This window comes from Theropithecus gelada, chromosome 1 (genome assembly GCF_003255815.1).
Source record: "Theropithecus gelada isolate Dixy chromosome 1, Tgel_1.0, whole genome shotgun sequence".
Classification (NCBI taxonomy): Eukaryota; Metazoa; Chordata; class Mammalia; order Primates; family Cercopithecidae; genus Theropithecus; species Theropithecus gelada.
Window position 1 is genome coordinate 105,764,578 of NC_037668.1, and position 15,568 is coordinate 105,780,145.

Genomic DNA, 15,568 nt, shown 5'->3' on the forward strand with positions numbered 1-15,568 from the left:
CTGGCTACATTCTGTGACACTCATATGGTCCACAGGAAAATTTTTCTTGCAAAGTTGCAAGTACAGGCCCCTTCTGTTGTAGGCCCCTCTCTCTGTTCTGCCATCAAAGGCTTCTCTAGATAGTCTATTGCTTTTAGACTTTTCCAGGCGACATAAATTCCAGGGCACAGAGTCAACTCATCTGAATTTCTTAAAGTTCCTTTACTTGGCTTGCGGTGGAGAAAGTGTGGGATAAGCAGTCTCTTCTTCCCACTCTTGGGGGATGGGGAACAAAAATGCACAGCACTCCAGGACTCCAGAAAACTGTCTCCTAGGCTTTTTTTTTTGAGACAGGATCTGGCTCTGTCACCCAGGCTGGAGTACAGTAGTACGATCTTGTATCACTGCAACCTCCATCTCCTGGGCTCAAGCCATCAGCCTCCCATGTCATCCTCCCACCACAACCTCCCGAGTAGCTGACATTACAGGTGTGCCCCACCACACCCAGCTAGTTTTTGCATTTTTATAGAGACTGGTTTTCATCATGTTGCCCAAGCTGGTCTTGAACTCCTGGGCTCAAAGTGATCCACCCGCCTCAGCCTCCCAAAGTGATGGGATTACAGGCATGAGCCACCAAGCCTGGTCCTTCTAGGCATGTTTATTCTCCAATCTTCTTTCTTTTTTTTTTTTTCTTTTTTCTTTTTTTTTTCCCAATCTTCTTTCATCAATCCTGACATATCATTCCTGGGAGGTGTGTGAGAACTGAGAATTGCTAAATGGGCTTCACATTCTTCCAGCATGTCCTGTGGGGATGGTCTGGCATCCTCGTTTTTAGAATGTTCAGGGTACTTCACATTTATTTTTCTCAGCTTTGGAGCCTCTGTTAAAAGACCCACTGAGGAGTCTCATTTAATATGCCATATATCTTAGAAATATGTGCCATGATTGTTCTATGTTTTTTTTTTTTTTTAAGGTGTGCACTTTTATTCAACTGGTCTCACGTCAGTATACAGGTAAGCCCTGGCTGCCTCCACCCACTCCCAGGGAGACCAAAAGCCTTCAAACATCTCAAGTTGGGGGACAAAAAAGGGGGGCCAAGAAGACTGATCATTCAAAACAAAACAAAATAGAAAAGTATTAAGGCAAAGATTTTAAAAAATTTGAGGCAGGGCATGGTGGCTTACGCCTGTAATCCAAGCAGTTTGGGAGGCAGACGCGGGCAGATCACGAGGTCAGGAGATAGAGATCATCCTGGCTAACATGGCATGGTGAAACGTCGTCTCTACGAAAAACACAGAAACAAAATTAGCCACGCGTGGTGGCGGGCGTCTGCAGTCCCAGCCACTTGGGAGGCTGAGGCAGGAGAATGCCGTGAACCCAGGAGGTGGAGCTTGAACCCGGGAGGCGGAGCTTGAGCCCGGCACGCGGAGCTTGTAGTGAGCCGAGATCGCGCCACTGCGCTCCAGTCTGTGCGACAGAGCGAGGCTCCGTCTCAAAAAAAAAAGAAAGAAAGAAAAAGAAAAAAACTTTTGCATTACGTAATTTACACAATAACAATGCTATTACCTCCCCTGTGTGGACTCAGGAGAGGACTGGGACATTCTCCTTAGAAAGAAGTGGGGTGGCTTTTAGGAGGGCAAGGGACTTCCTTGCATCTCACGATATTTGGAATGACTATTAACAATGCATCTCATGATATTTGGAATGACTATTAAAAAAAAGAACAATGTACAATCAAAGTCCTCACCCACATTGTAGAACTTTGGGGGATGCTCGCTCCAACCAACTGCTCTCACCTTCACTGCTACAGTTTTGAAATCCTGAATCAAGCCACCCCCCCGCCCCCACCCCAAAACAAAGCCATGCCAATCTCTTCTTGTTTTCTGTGCAAGTTAGGTTTTGTCAAGAAAGGGTGTAACGCAACTAAGTAAAATTTCACCTAGAAGCATTTGTGGTGGACAATGGAGGGGCCGGAGGGACTGGACAAATTGTATTCCTGCTTGCTGATCCACATCTGCTGGAAGGTGGACAGGGAGGCCAAGATGGAGCCACTCATCCACATGGAGTAATTTGCACTGGGGAGGAGCAATGATCTTGATCTCCATCGTGCTGGGCAACAGGGTGGTGATCTCCTTCTGCATCCTGTCAGCAATGCCAGGGTACATGGTGGTGCCACCAGACAGCACTGTGTAGGCATAGAGGTCTTTGAGGATGTCCACGTCACACTTCATGGTGGAGTTGAAGGTAGTTTTGTGGATGCCACAGGATTCCATGCCCAGGAAGGAAGACTGGAAGAGCACCTTAGGGCAGTGGAACTGCTCCTTGCCAATGGTGATGATGTGGCTGTTGGGCAGCTTGTAGCTCTTCTCCAGGGAGGAGCTGGAGGCCACTGTGGCCATCTCCTGATCCAAGTCCAGGGTGATGTAGCCCAGCTTCTCTTTGATGCCACGCACGATTTCCCACTCGGTGGTGGTGGTGAACCTGCAGTGGTGCTCCATGAGGATTTTCATGAGGTAATCAGTCAGGTCCCGGTTGGCCAGGTCCAGAAACAGGGTGGCCTGGAGGAGGGCCTACCCCTTGTAGATGGGCACAGTGTGGGTGACTCCCTCGTTGGAGTCCATCACGATGTGCCAGAGGGGTACAAGGACAGCACGGCCTGGATGGCCATGTACATGGCTGGGGTGTTGAAGGTCTCAAACATGATCTGGGTCATCTTCTCGTGATTGGCCTTGGAGTTCAGGGGGACCTCGGTCAGCACTATAGGTGCTCCTTGGAGCCATACACAGCTCGTTGTAGAAGTTGTAGTGCCAGATCTTCTCCATGTCATCTCAGTTGGTGACGATGCTGTGCTCGATGAGATACTTCAGGGTCAGGATAGCGCCCTTGCTCTGGGCCTCGTCACCCTCATAGGAGTCCTTTTGACCCATGCCCACCATCACACAGATGTGGACGGGCAGTGGAGCTCTGTGCTCGTGGGGTGGACATGGTCTTAGCGGTTTGTTCGACTTTCTTAACCTTTTTTTAAAAAATTTTTTATGGACCTCTTGGCTTTCTGGTAGAGTCTGGGACCGCCTTTTCTTTTTTTTTTTTTTTTTTTTTTTTTTGAGACAGAGTCTCGCTCTGTCACCCAGGCTGGAGTGCAGTGGCCAGATCTCAGCTCACTGCAAGCTCCGCCTCCCAGGTTCACGCCATTCTCCTGCCTCAGCCTCCCGAGTAGCTGGGACTACAGGCGCCTGCCACCTCGCCCGGCTAGTTTTTTGTATTTTTTTAGTAGAGATGGGGTTTCACCGTGTTAGCCAGGATGGTCTCGATCTCCTGACCTCGTGATCCACCCGTCTCGGCCTCCCAAAGTGCTGGGATTACAGGCTTGAGCCACCGCGCCCGGCCTGGGACCGCCTTTTCAAAGTAATGCTTCTATGTGCATAAAACAAATACATGGGATTACAAAGCAAACCAACTATACTGAAATAGAGTTGCCTCTTTGGGTCCTGTGGAAGTCCAAGTACTGAAGTTAAAAATTTCCTTAAGAGCTGAGTGTGGTGGCTCACACCTATAATCCTAGCACTTTGGGAGGCCAAGGCAGGCGGATTGCCTGAGTTCAGGAGTTTGAGAACAGCCTGGGCAACACAGTGAAACCCCGTCTCTACTAAAATACAAAAAATTAGCTGGGCATGGCGATGTGCGCCTGTAGTCCCAGCTACTCGGGAGGCTGAGGCAGGAGAATTGCTTGAACTGAACCTTGGAGGCAGAGGTTGCAGTGAGCCAAGATTGCACCACTGCACTCCACCCTGGGTGACAGAATGAGGCTCCATCTCCAAAAAAAAAAAAAAAAAAAAAAATTCCGTAAGATTCTTAGTTCTTTATAAGCATTACTATATTTGTCTTTCTTTTTCTTTTTCTTTTTCTTTTTTGAGACAGAGTCTTGCTCTGTCGCCTAGGCTGGAGTGCAGCGGTGTGATCTCGGTTCACTGCAACTTCTGCCTCCTGGATTCAAGCGATTCTCCTACCTTAGCCTCCCAACTAGCTGGGATTACAGGCACACACCACAGCCTTTGGCTAATTTTGTATTTTTAGTAGAGATGGGTTTTCACCATGTTGACCAGACTGGTCTCGAGCTCCTAACTTCAAATGATCTGCCCATCTCGGCCTCCAGGTGTGAGCCAGAGTGCCAGGCCTATATTTGTCTTTCTAACACATCAGGAGGAAATTGAGACATGAAAAGGGTAAGTACCTTGCCTAAGACCACTGTGACATAAAAAATATATATTTGGGCCAGGCATGGTGTCTCACACCTATAATCCCACCATTTTGGGAGGCTGAGGTGGGAGGATCCCTTGAGCCCAGAAGTTTGAGAACAGGCCCCGGCAACATAGGGAGACATTGTTTCTACTAAAATTTAAAAAATTAACTGGGCATGGTGGCAAGTGCCTGTAGTCCCGGCTACTCAGAAGACTGACTGAAGTGGGAAGATCACTTGAGCCCAGGAGTTCTAGGCTGCAGTGAGCTATGATTGCACCACTGCAGTGCAGCCTGGGCAATAGAGTGAGATCCTGTATCAAAAAAAAACCAAAACAAAACAAAAAACAAGCAAAAGAAAGAAAGGAAGAAAGAAAGAAAAGAAAAGAAAAGGCCGGGCGCGGTGGCTCAAGCCTGTAATCCCAGCACTTTGGGAGGCCGAGACGGGCGGATCACGAGGTCAGCAGATCGAGACCATCCTGGCTAACACGGCGAAACCCCGTCTCTACTAAAAATACAAGAAAATTAGCCGGGCGAGGTGGCGGGCGCCTGTAGTCCCAGCTACTCGGGAGGCTGAGGCAGGAGAATGGCGTGAACCCGGGGGGGCGGAGCTTGCAGTGAGCCGAGATCGCGCCACTGCACTCCAGCCTGGGGCACAGAGCAAGACTCCGTCTCAAAAAAAAAAAAAAAGAAAAGAAAAGAAAAGAAAAGAAAAGAAAAGAAAAGAAAAGAGAAGAGAAGAGAAGAGAAAGAGAAAGAAAGAAAGAGTATGTATTTGGTCTCTGTCGCCAGTTCCTGATACAGAGCTCCTAAATCTCTTGGAATTTCCTGGTTGATAGGAGTGTCTTTTTTTCTGATATTCTTGTTGGGCTCCTGGATAGCTTCAGGATAGAGGCTGGTCACCAGCAAATTCAAGCTATGATTAGAAGCTTAAAAATTTTGGCCCAATACCCAGCCCATCCTCTTTGGAAGAGAGAGGAGTTGAAGATTGAGTTAATAATCAATTATGGTTACATTGTCAGAGGGTTCAAACCAGAGCGACTCCATTTTGAGTGAGGGCTAGGAAAATGAGATTGGGACTTGCTGGGCTACATTTCCAGAAAGTTAGGCATTTCCAGCTTCTAAACGTTTACAGTTAAGGGAACAAATTGATAATGTTTACTAAACAGATCCAGACTTGGGAGTGTCCTGATGTCCCTGATACCTTGAGAGCAAAAGCATTCCTAATTTTGCTTTAAAGATAATAATATTAATTCTTGCAAAATATAATAATTAAGAAAATTAATCCTTTATCACAAACCCTTGGAGCAGAGCACATCTCCCCATGATCTGCTTTTAATCCTCGATAAATGAATATTGTACCTACAGTGGATGTGTTCCTCTTCTCCCTTTCGGGAACGCCCTACTCAGTCTATACAGTAGGTGTACATTCACCGCTTTACTGTCTTAAATTTACTTTTGCTTTGGACTGTGGACTTGCTCTGAATTATTTCTTGCACGAAATCCAAGCACCCTCTCTTGGGGTCTGGATTGGGACCCCTTTCTGGTAACAACATTATGAAGCCTCCATAGAAATCCCCGAAGTACGGGGTTCTAAGAGCTTCTGAGTTGGTGAACACATCCATATCCCAAAACGGGATTCCGTGTAGACAGAAGTTCCTGCACTCAGGATCCTTCCAGATCTTGTTTTATGTACCTCTTCATCTGGTTGTTCATCTGTATCCTTCGTAATATCTTCTGTTATAAATCAATAAACTGGTTTGGGATGGGAGGAGAAGGTTGTGGGAATCCCTGATTTATAGCTGGTTGGTCAGATGTACAGGTGACAACCTGGGATTTGCAATTGGCATCTGAAGTGGGGGCAGTCTTGTAGGACTGAGCCCTTAAGGGTTTGGTGCATAGTATTGAATTGAATTTAACTGTACAACACCCAGTTGGTAGATACTAAATTAAAGAGTGGAGTTTATAATAAGACATAATTGGAGACTTGTTTGGTGGGGAAAAGCCTCCACACATTTGGTGTCAGAAGTGTCGAAAGTACAGAAAAATAGCTTTGTGTTTCTTTTCCTTTAACAATGGCTCTAGTAAGTGGTCAAGAAAGGATTCAAACTCAGGCAGTTTAACTTCACAGTTTTGTTTTGATATTATGCAGATAGGATCCCCTAAATTCATTAATGGTTGCTGTAGCATGTATTGCAGTGCTCGTACAGAAGAAACAACTGGTCGTATTCCATGAACTCCATTCTCTGGTTCACTGAGCATTACACGATGGCTTGGTTATCTGGGGGAGGTACGGGCCTTCAGAATTAATCCAGGCTCCAATTTTTTTTCCTTGTCCCCAATATCAGAAGACATTGAGTCCCCTGTCCTTCTGGTTTAAACCACTACTTGTTTGGTTTTCTTTTACTTGTAGCTAATATGTTAACTAATATATCCAATAATAGCTAAGATTGAGTGCAGTACTCTGCCAAACCAGAAGAAGGGAGGCTTAGAGCAAATTGCATTTGGTTTATATACATAAATTAAATGTGATATTTCTTTGTGTTTTATATATTTTATTTTTTATATTTTGTAGAAATGGGGGTCTTGCTATTGCCCAGGCTAATCTCGAACTTCTTACCTCAAGGGATCCTCCCTCATCGGCCCCCGAAAGTGTTGGGATTACAGATGCGAGCCACCTCACTTGGCCTAAATTTGACATATCTTGTTCTCATGCTAAAGAATAAAATCTGTACTCACCACATAATAATATTTCTCTCATAATGTTTATCGTGGAATTAAGGAGATAATGTGGCCTCAGGAAAATTGTGTTGAGTGGTAGTCATCATCAGTACTGCTCTTCCCATTAGGCTGAATGTTTGGAAGTTGTGGGAAATGGGAAAGAGGAGGAAATTGGGAAAATAAATGAAAATAGCCTTACAAATTTCAGGTTTTTCAAATCTGAAGAGCTCCATTTACCTTATAAGTGCCAAATATTTTCACATAAAACCCAGTCTGTGGATAGTTATTATTAATCTAATAATATGATAAATTGGTACTACTATTCTATTTTCCATTTGATTAAATGGGAATCTTGAAAACAATTATTTTGGCTTTTTACCACAAACAAGCTCAGTAACTAGAATTCTTAAATCTGCAGGGTTTTTTTGTTTTGTTTTTTTGCTTTGTTTTGAGACAGAGTCTCACTCTAGTCACCCAGGCTGGAGTGCAGTAGCACTCTCTGGGCTCACGCAACCTCCGCCTCCCGGGTTCAAGCGATTTTCCTGCCTCAGCCTCCTGAGTAGCTGGGATTACAGGCGGGCGCCTGGCTAATTTTTGTAGTTTTAGTAGAGATGGGGTTTCCCCATGTTGGCCAGGCTGGTCTTGAACTCCTGACCTCAAGTGATCCGCCTGCCTTGGCCTGCCAAAGTGCTGGGATTACAGGCGTGAGCCACCGTGCCCCGCCAAAATCTGCAGTTCTTTTTTTTTTTTTTTTTTTTTTTTTTTTGAGACACAGTCTCACTCTGTCTCCCAGACTGGAGTGCAGTGGTATGATCTCGGCACACTGCAAGCTCCGCCTCCCGGGTTCACGCCATTCTCCCGCCTCAGCCTCCCGAGTAGCTGGGACTACAGGCGCCTGCCACCACGCCTGGCTAATTTTGTTTTGATATTTTTAGTAGAGACGGGGTTTCACCATGTTAGCCAGGATGGTCTCGATCTCCTGACCTCGTGATCCACCCACCTCGGCCTCCCAAAGTGCTAGGTTTACAGGCTTGAGTCACCGTGCCCCGCCTAAATCTGCAGTTCTGATGGAATGTTTTGACTGAAGACTGAACATAGAAACCGTACCTTGGGTTTTGTTGTTGTTACTTTTTCCTAACCCGGCCCCCTATTAGTTTACTATGTATTAGACAGAACCTGAGAGCGGTGACTACTCTGCCAATAAATTGCTACATTCAATATTCTTCGGTTGCCTAATTCAGTGGGAAACAGAAAAAAGGTAAAGAGGACATGAAATCAAAAATAAATGCATCTTCTATACAGGATTAGAATGCCTCTTAACACTCATTCGAGGGCTGAGGGCCTGTGGTAGAAGTTCTTAATCTTAGATCCATGGATTGTTTTCAGGGTTTTGAAAATGTGTAATTTTTTTTTTTTTCCTTTAAAGTAATGAGCATGTGTATACGAATTTTTTTTTCCAGGGGAAAAGCTCCATAGTTTTCACCAGATTGACAACTGTTTTAAATCCCCCGACAGGTTACAAACTACAATACTAGTTTTTGACCGGTTTGTAAAAGGATGCAATTCTTCCAATCTAGTTTTTACATCCTTCTGACGAGGCAGGAGCCTCTACCCTAAACAAAAATGGCGGAAGCTGCTTCACACGTAGCCCCTCACGCAGAAAGCCCAGAAGGCCCCCTCCACTTTCTCTCCACCTTCCTACTCCTGACCCCGGAAGGACTCCGCCTTCCCTCCGTCTGGCTGCTGCTCAGCCCCAGGCTGCAGCTGGGAAGCAGGCGTGGGCAGGACGGCTGTACCTGGCCTGGAGCTTCAGGTACAGGGCCAGGGGCGGGGTGGGGTGGATAGGCGGGTGGGAGGAAGTGGAGAGTTGGGCGGCCACGCAGTTGGGGCAGAGGCCTCGGGGCACGGGTGGCACGGACTCCATCGCCGGCGTTAGCTCTCCGAGTGCCAGGTGGAGCGGCGGAAAGCCAGAGGGTCTACGGCCGTGCCACCCTGAACACCCCCGACCTCGTCTCATCTCAGAAGCTAAGCAGGGTCGGGCCTGGTTAGTACTTGCATAAGAAAGTAGGAGGGTCCCCACGCCAGAGGGAGGTCTGCAAAGGAAGCGCGGAATTGGGATGGGCTCGCCATCGGTCTGAGCCCGAGGAAGGGTCTGGACGGCCGAGCTGAAGGTATCCCCTTTTCTGGTCCTCTTGGTAAAGAAGAAGGAAGACAGCAGAGGAGAGCTCCGCGAGGGGCTGCTGTGGGGTCGGGAGAGAGCGCGCTGGAGATGGGGCAGCTGGTGAGGTCTCAGGTTCGGCTTGGATGCGGGTGGTTTTGAGCAGGGAGTGGCTTTTGGTTGTGAAAGATTACGCTGCTTTACAGGTGCTTTCAGAGAAAAATTTAGATGGGAGTATTGTGGTGTCTGTTCCTTCTGTAAAGTTGTTAAATATCTGTTTTCCGGAGGAAAGACTCAGCTTGTTTTTGCACAGGACTTTGAGACTTTTATTATTGTTGTTTTATTGTTGTTGTTATTGCAGCTAAACATTTTTCTCTGTTCAGAGTGTCTTCTCAGAGTTAGGTTATATAGATTTGTGCTTCACGTCAATTTTCTTTTTGGTATTTCAGACTTTCCTTCCTGTTGTATTATAAAGTCAAAGTTGTAGGATAGAATTTTAAGATGTGTAAGAAACAAATTGTTTATGACATTTATTTTTAATTACCCAGTAGTTGGAACGTAGAGGAACAAGTAATATCACACAGGACAGTATTTTTGGTTATATTTTATAGATTCCTTCTATAAATTTGAATAATCATGAAACTACCTTCATATTTATTTTTATTATATTTCTGGAAGCAACTGAAATGACTGGTTTTTTTGTTTGTTTGTTTGTTTTTAGTTTTTCAATGAATAATGATTAGGTTTGGAATCAACTTCCTCAGTAATTTTAAATGAAAAAGAATGAGGTAGTTAGAATGCAAAAATAGAGGTTTGTTGTAATCTTTTTTTTTTTTTTTTTGAGATGCTGTCTTGCTCTGTCACCCAGGCTGGAGTGCAATGGTGCAATCTCTGCTCATTGCAACCTCCGCCCTCACGATTCTAGCAATTCTCCTACCTCAGCCTACCGAGTAGCTGGGATTACAGGCGCGGCACCATGCCTGGCTAATTTTTTTGTATTTGTGGTTGAGACGGGGTTTTGATATATTGGCCAGGCTGGTCTCGAACTCCTTGACCTCAACTGATGCGCCTCAGCCTCCTGAAACGCTGGGATTACAGGCGTGAGCCACCACGCCCGGCCTAGGTTTGTCATAATCTTTTAAGAATATCTCTGCAACCAATTAAAGTATTTGCTTTATTTTCTTTCTATTCTGCTTAAAAATTTGGAATGCTCTATTATAGGGGAAATTACTTTGGGTGAATTACTCAATATATTTTTTTTAATGCAGTAGCATAGATTGCTTAATGATCCAGACTCTAATTAGTAAAAATGTTTCTCAAAAGAAAATGTATTAATATTTAGGGAGGGAGAAGAATAAATGAGCTTCCCCCCACTTCCTTTTTACTGTAGTAATATTAAAAAAGTAATACGTGTAGGCAGATTTTTAAAAATCAAGTATTACAGACAGACTTATAAGGAAAAGCAGTCATTCTTTGCCCGGTTTCTCTATACCCTTGTTTTATTCTCCAGAGGACCATTTTTCACTTTCTTAGCTGTTCGTGGTTTCCTCTGTACTTTTTAATCATATGTCTCTATCACAAGTTGTTGACTGAAATAAATGTATGTCAGTTAAACTATACTGAGTCTAAAAGTTGTACTTAGAACACTGGTAGGGGGAATTAAATTTATACTGCTGTATCTCTAGTAAGGATTAAGGGACGCATCAGTAGTAGTAACCCACCCTAAGAGGTATCGCTGTGTTTGATTTTAAAGGAAGCCACTACTTAATCAGTGGTTTTGACACTTGTCTGAAAACAGGTGGGTATTAACAGAAGGGGATAGTCTATTGGAGTACAGAAAAAGAGAACATAGAGATATATGCAGAAATGAAGAGCCTAAAAAAAGTATAGCAAATAATTTTTTTTTTTTTTTGGTGTAGACAGGGTTTCACCATGTTTCCCAGGCTGGTCTTGAACTCCTGGGTTCATGAGCTCAAGCGATCCACCCACCTTGGCCTCCCAAATCACTCCCAAAGTAGCTCAGGCGTGAGCCACTCACTGTGCTCCGCCGCAAATTAACTTTTATAGAGGGATTGTTGGTGATTTTTATATTCTGTTATGTAATATACAACACTACCCAAATAAAATAAATAATGGATTTGGTAGACATCAACATTGTGGTTATTAGAGAAGCTCATTCTCTTGTGCATTGGAGATAGTGCTTAGGTGTTTTCTTGGCCTGAATGGAATATTCCTCAGGACTCTTGATTTTTGCACTCATCAGGCAACATTTTTGACTTATTAGTTCAGCTTCCTATAGTCTTTTATTTCAGGGATGGTATGTTTTGATAGAATATATAAGTATTCTGGTCACTAGATAGTGTATTTCTTTATTATAAATAGATAAACTTGTAAACTGGTTTATACATCAATACCGTGTAAATTTGTTTAGTGTGTGTTCAACTGGGTACAGTGATAATAAAATTATTTCTGGCTCTGAAACCCAGATCCTGAACCACTTAATGTAATGTTAAAGTTAATGACTTCTCTTTGTGCGACAACTACTTCTCTGTACTCATCTGACTTTTCTTTTTTTGTTCAAGAGGAATAATAGGCACTAAAACTATACCAAAATCATATAGCATGCATGTGGCATTTCTTTGAAGATCTTTAAAATGAGACAACAGGAGAATAAATGCGTGAGTTCTGATGTTCAGTCAGTGAACTCGGAGGTTCACAGAACCCCAGGTTTCTGTTCCGGATTCCATTCAGCAACCTGCCTGCCACCCGCTCTCACCCCCACAGTTATATGAAGGAAACCAAATGAATGGGAAGCAGTATATTTTCAGTTACTCTCTAAAAGATGTTAAATTTTTATGTAACCAGAAAAGAGAGAATCTAGAACTTGCGGTTTCCTAAGGAAAATTTGCTACCTGGACTCAAAGTTTAAGTCTAGCTTTTTTGTTTTTTAACTTATTATTATTTTTTATGCTATCTCCTACAGGAAGGATAGCTTATTTTTTCTTTTACGCGTTTGGTGATTAATAAATATAATTTTACCTCAAGTGTAATGTCATCAATAATTGACTGCAAAAGTAAGCTGATAGAATTAAAATTTCAGTTTGTACCTTTCATTGGTAAAGTAACCAGAAATCTTTGTGGCTAATATGTTTTTATGTTTCATTTAATGAAGATTAGAAGAGGAGCCATGTCAGAAGAAACAGTAAGTGAATCACAGTTTTCACTGAGGACAGCCGCCCTAAGAGTGTTTGACCTTCCTCTGACTTGGTACTATTCTCTCTCCCAGGTAAATAAAAGAAGCAAACATGAAGTTGAATATTAAGCTTATTGCTCAGAGCGTATTTTGTTTATATTATTTCAGTTTTATTTGAGGTTTCTATATAGTACAGTCAAAATATTTATTACAGTAATTATTTTACAGTATGAATTTACAGTATAAATTTATTAAAACCTATTTGGTTATTTCATGGTTTTTTAAAAATTTTTGGTTATCGTAACTCTTAAAAAGGGCTTAAAAATTTTTTTCTGTCTTAAGCAAACTTACATAGTCCATTTTTATTACTTTCAGTGAATTATGTTATTCCAGTAGGCCTGTTCTCACTATTAACAATCCTTTTAATTTTATTGTGGTAAGGTACAAATAACATAAAATTGACCATTTTGATCATTTTTAAGTGTATAGTTCATTAGCCTTAACTACATTCACATTGTTGTACAAGCAATATCCAGAATTCTTTTCATCTTGCAAACTCAGACTCTACAACTGTTTATCAACATCTTACTATACCTCCTTCCCGTCGTTCCCCACCACCATTCTATTTTCTATCTGTATGAATTTGACTAGGTAACTCACAAGTAGAATCCTACAGAATCTTCTTGTGACTAGCTTATTTTACTTAGCATAACGTCCTCAGGGTTCATCCATGTTGCAGCATATGTCAGCATTGCCTTTCTTTTTAAGGTAGAATAATATTTCATTGTGTGGATATACCACATTTTACTTATGTGTGTGTTTGTTGATGGACATTGGATTACTTCCATGTTTTTGCTATTGTGAATAATGCTGCTATAAAGATGGATATACAAATATCTCTTTGAGATCCTGCTTTTTTTTTTTTTTTTTTTTTGAGACAGTCTCGCTCTGTCGCCCAGGCTGGAGTGCAGTGGCACGATCTCGGCTCACTGCAAGCTCCGCCTCCCGGGTTCACGCCATTCTCCTGCCTCAGCCTCCCGAGTAGCTGGGACTACAGACGCCCGCCGCCTCGCCCGGCTAATTTTTTTTTGTATTTTTTTTTTAGTAGAGACGTGGTTTCACCGTGTTAGCCAGAATGGTCTCCATCTCCTGACCTCGTGATCCGCCCGTCTCGGCCTCCCAAAGTGCTGGGATCACAGGCTTGAGCCACCGCGCCCAGCCTGAGATTCTACTTTTAATTCTTTTGAGTGAAGTGAAATTGCTGGATCATACAGTAATTCTACTTTTAATTACATTTTTTTTTCTTTTTTTTTTTTTTGAGGCAGGGTCTTGCTTTGGAGTACAGTGGCAAGATCATAGTTCACTGCAGTCTCAAACTCCTGGGGTCAAGCAATCCTCCCACCTCAGCCTCTCAAGTAGCTGCGACTTCAGGCATGTGCCACCATCTCTCCACCAATTTTTTAATTTTTTGAAGAGACAGAGTCTCAGCATGTTGACCAGGCTGGTCTTGAACTCCTGGCCTCAGATCATCCTCCCACTTTGACCTCCTAAAGTACTGGGATTATAGGTGTGAGTTGGTTCGCCCAGCCCTATTTTTAATTTTTTGAGGAACTGCCATACTGTTTTTCACAGTGGCTATACCACTTTACGTTTCTACCAGTAGTGCACAGTTTTTCTACATCCTCATCAATGCTTGTTATTTTCTGTTTCATTGATAGGAGCCATCCTAATGGGTATGAGGTTATATTAGTCCATTTTCATGCTGCTGATAAAGACATACCTGAGACAATTTACAAAAGAAAGAGGTTTATTGGACTCACAGTTCCACATGGCTGGAGAGGTCTCACAATCATGGTGGAAGGTGAAAGTCACATCTCACATGGCAGCAGACAAGAGCTTGTGCAGAAAAACTCCTATTTTTTTTTTAATTATTAAAAACTCCCATTTTTAAAACTGTCAGATATTGTGACCCTTACTCATTATCATGAGAACAGCAAGGGAAGGACTTGTCCCCATGATTCAATTACCTCCTGCTGGGTCCCTCCCACAACATGTGGGAATTCAAGATGAGATTTGGGTGGGGACACAACCAAACCGTATCATTCTGCTCCTGGCCCCTCCCAAATCTCATGTCCTCACATTTCATCATCCCTTCCCAACAGTCCCTCAAAGTCTTGACTCATTTCAGCATTAACTCAAAAGTCCACAGTCCAAAGTCTCATCTGAGACAAGGCAAGTCCCTTCCATTTTACAAGCCTGTAAAATCAAAAGCAGATTAGTTACTTTCTAATTTCGGGGTATGGGCATTGGGTAAATATGGCCATTCCGAATGGGAGAAATTGGCCAAAACAAAGGAGCTACAGGCCCCATGCAAGTTCGAAATCCAGCAGGGCAGTCAAATATATATATATGTATTTGAGATGGAGTTTGGCTCTTGTTGCCCAGGCTGGAGTGCAATGGCATGATCTTGGCTCACCGCAACCTCCACTTCACAGGTTCAAGCGATTCTCCTCCCTCAGCCTCCTGAGTAGCTGGGATTACAGGCATGCGCCACAACGCCTGGCTGGTTTTGTATTTTTAGTAGAGATGGGGTTTCTCCATGTTGGTCAGTCTGGTCTCGAACTCCTGACCTCAGGTGATCCACCCGCCGCGGCCTCCCAAAGTGCTGGGATTACGGGCATGAGCTACCACGCCTGGCCAGGGCAGTCAAATATTAAAGCTCCAAAATGATCTCTTTTGACTCCATGTCTCACATTCAGGTCATGCTGATGCAAGAGGTGGATTCCCATGGTCGTGGGCAGCTCTGCCCTTGTGACTTTGCAGGGTACAGCCTCCCTCCCGGCTGCTTTCATGGGCTGGCATTGAATGTCTGTGGCTTTTCCAGGTGCATGGTGCAAGCTGTTGGTGGATCTATCATTCTGGGGTCTGGAGGACGGTGGCCCTCTTCTCACAGCTCCACTAGGCAGTACCCCAGTAGGGACTCTGTGTGGGGGCTCCAACCCCATGTTTCCCTTCTGTACTGCCCTAGCAGAGGTTCTCCATGAGGGCCCACCCCTGCAGCAAACTTCTGCCTGGGCATCCAGGTGTTTCCATACATCTTCTGAAATGTAGGCGGAAGTTCCCAAACTCCAGTTCTTGATTTCTGTGCACTGGCAGCCTCAAAACCATGTGGAAGCAGTTAAGGCTTGCAGCTTGCACCCTCTGAAGCCACAGCCCAAGCTCTATGTTGGCCCCTTTCAACCATGGCTAGAGTGGCTGGGATGCAGGGCACCAAGCCCCTA

The 15,568-nt window shown here is 43.9% G+C and overlaps 1 protein-coding gene and 1 pseudogene across 2 annotated transcripts in view; one reads left to right on the forward strand and one right to left on the reverse strand.

The window, feature by feature from the left end:
• Positions 1 to 1,918: 1,918 nt before the first annotated feature.
• Positions 1,919 to 2,915, reverse strand: LOC112630350 (annotated as a pseudogene).
• A 5,733-nt stretch (positions 2,916 to 8,648) lies between these two features.
• The window catches only part of MIGA1 (mitoguardin 1), a 97,485-nt gene continuing 90,565 nt past the window's right edge, over positions 8,649 to 15,568 (forward strand). For both annotated transcript variants that reach the window (XM_025367505.1, XM_025367496.1), the window contains exons 1-2: positions 8,649 to 8,749; positions 12,267 to 12,380. In XM_025367505.1, coding sequence (XP_025223290.1) covers positions 12,282 to 12,380 — 99 coding nt within the window. In that variant the 5' untranslated portion in view covers positions 8,649 to 8,749; positions 12,267 to 12,281. The remainder of the gene's footprint in view (positions 8,750 to 12,266; positions 12,381 to 15,568) is intronic.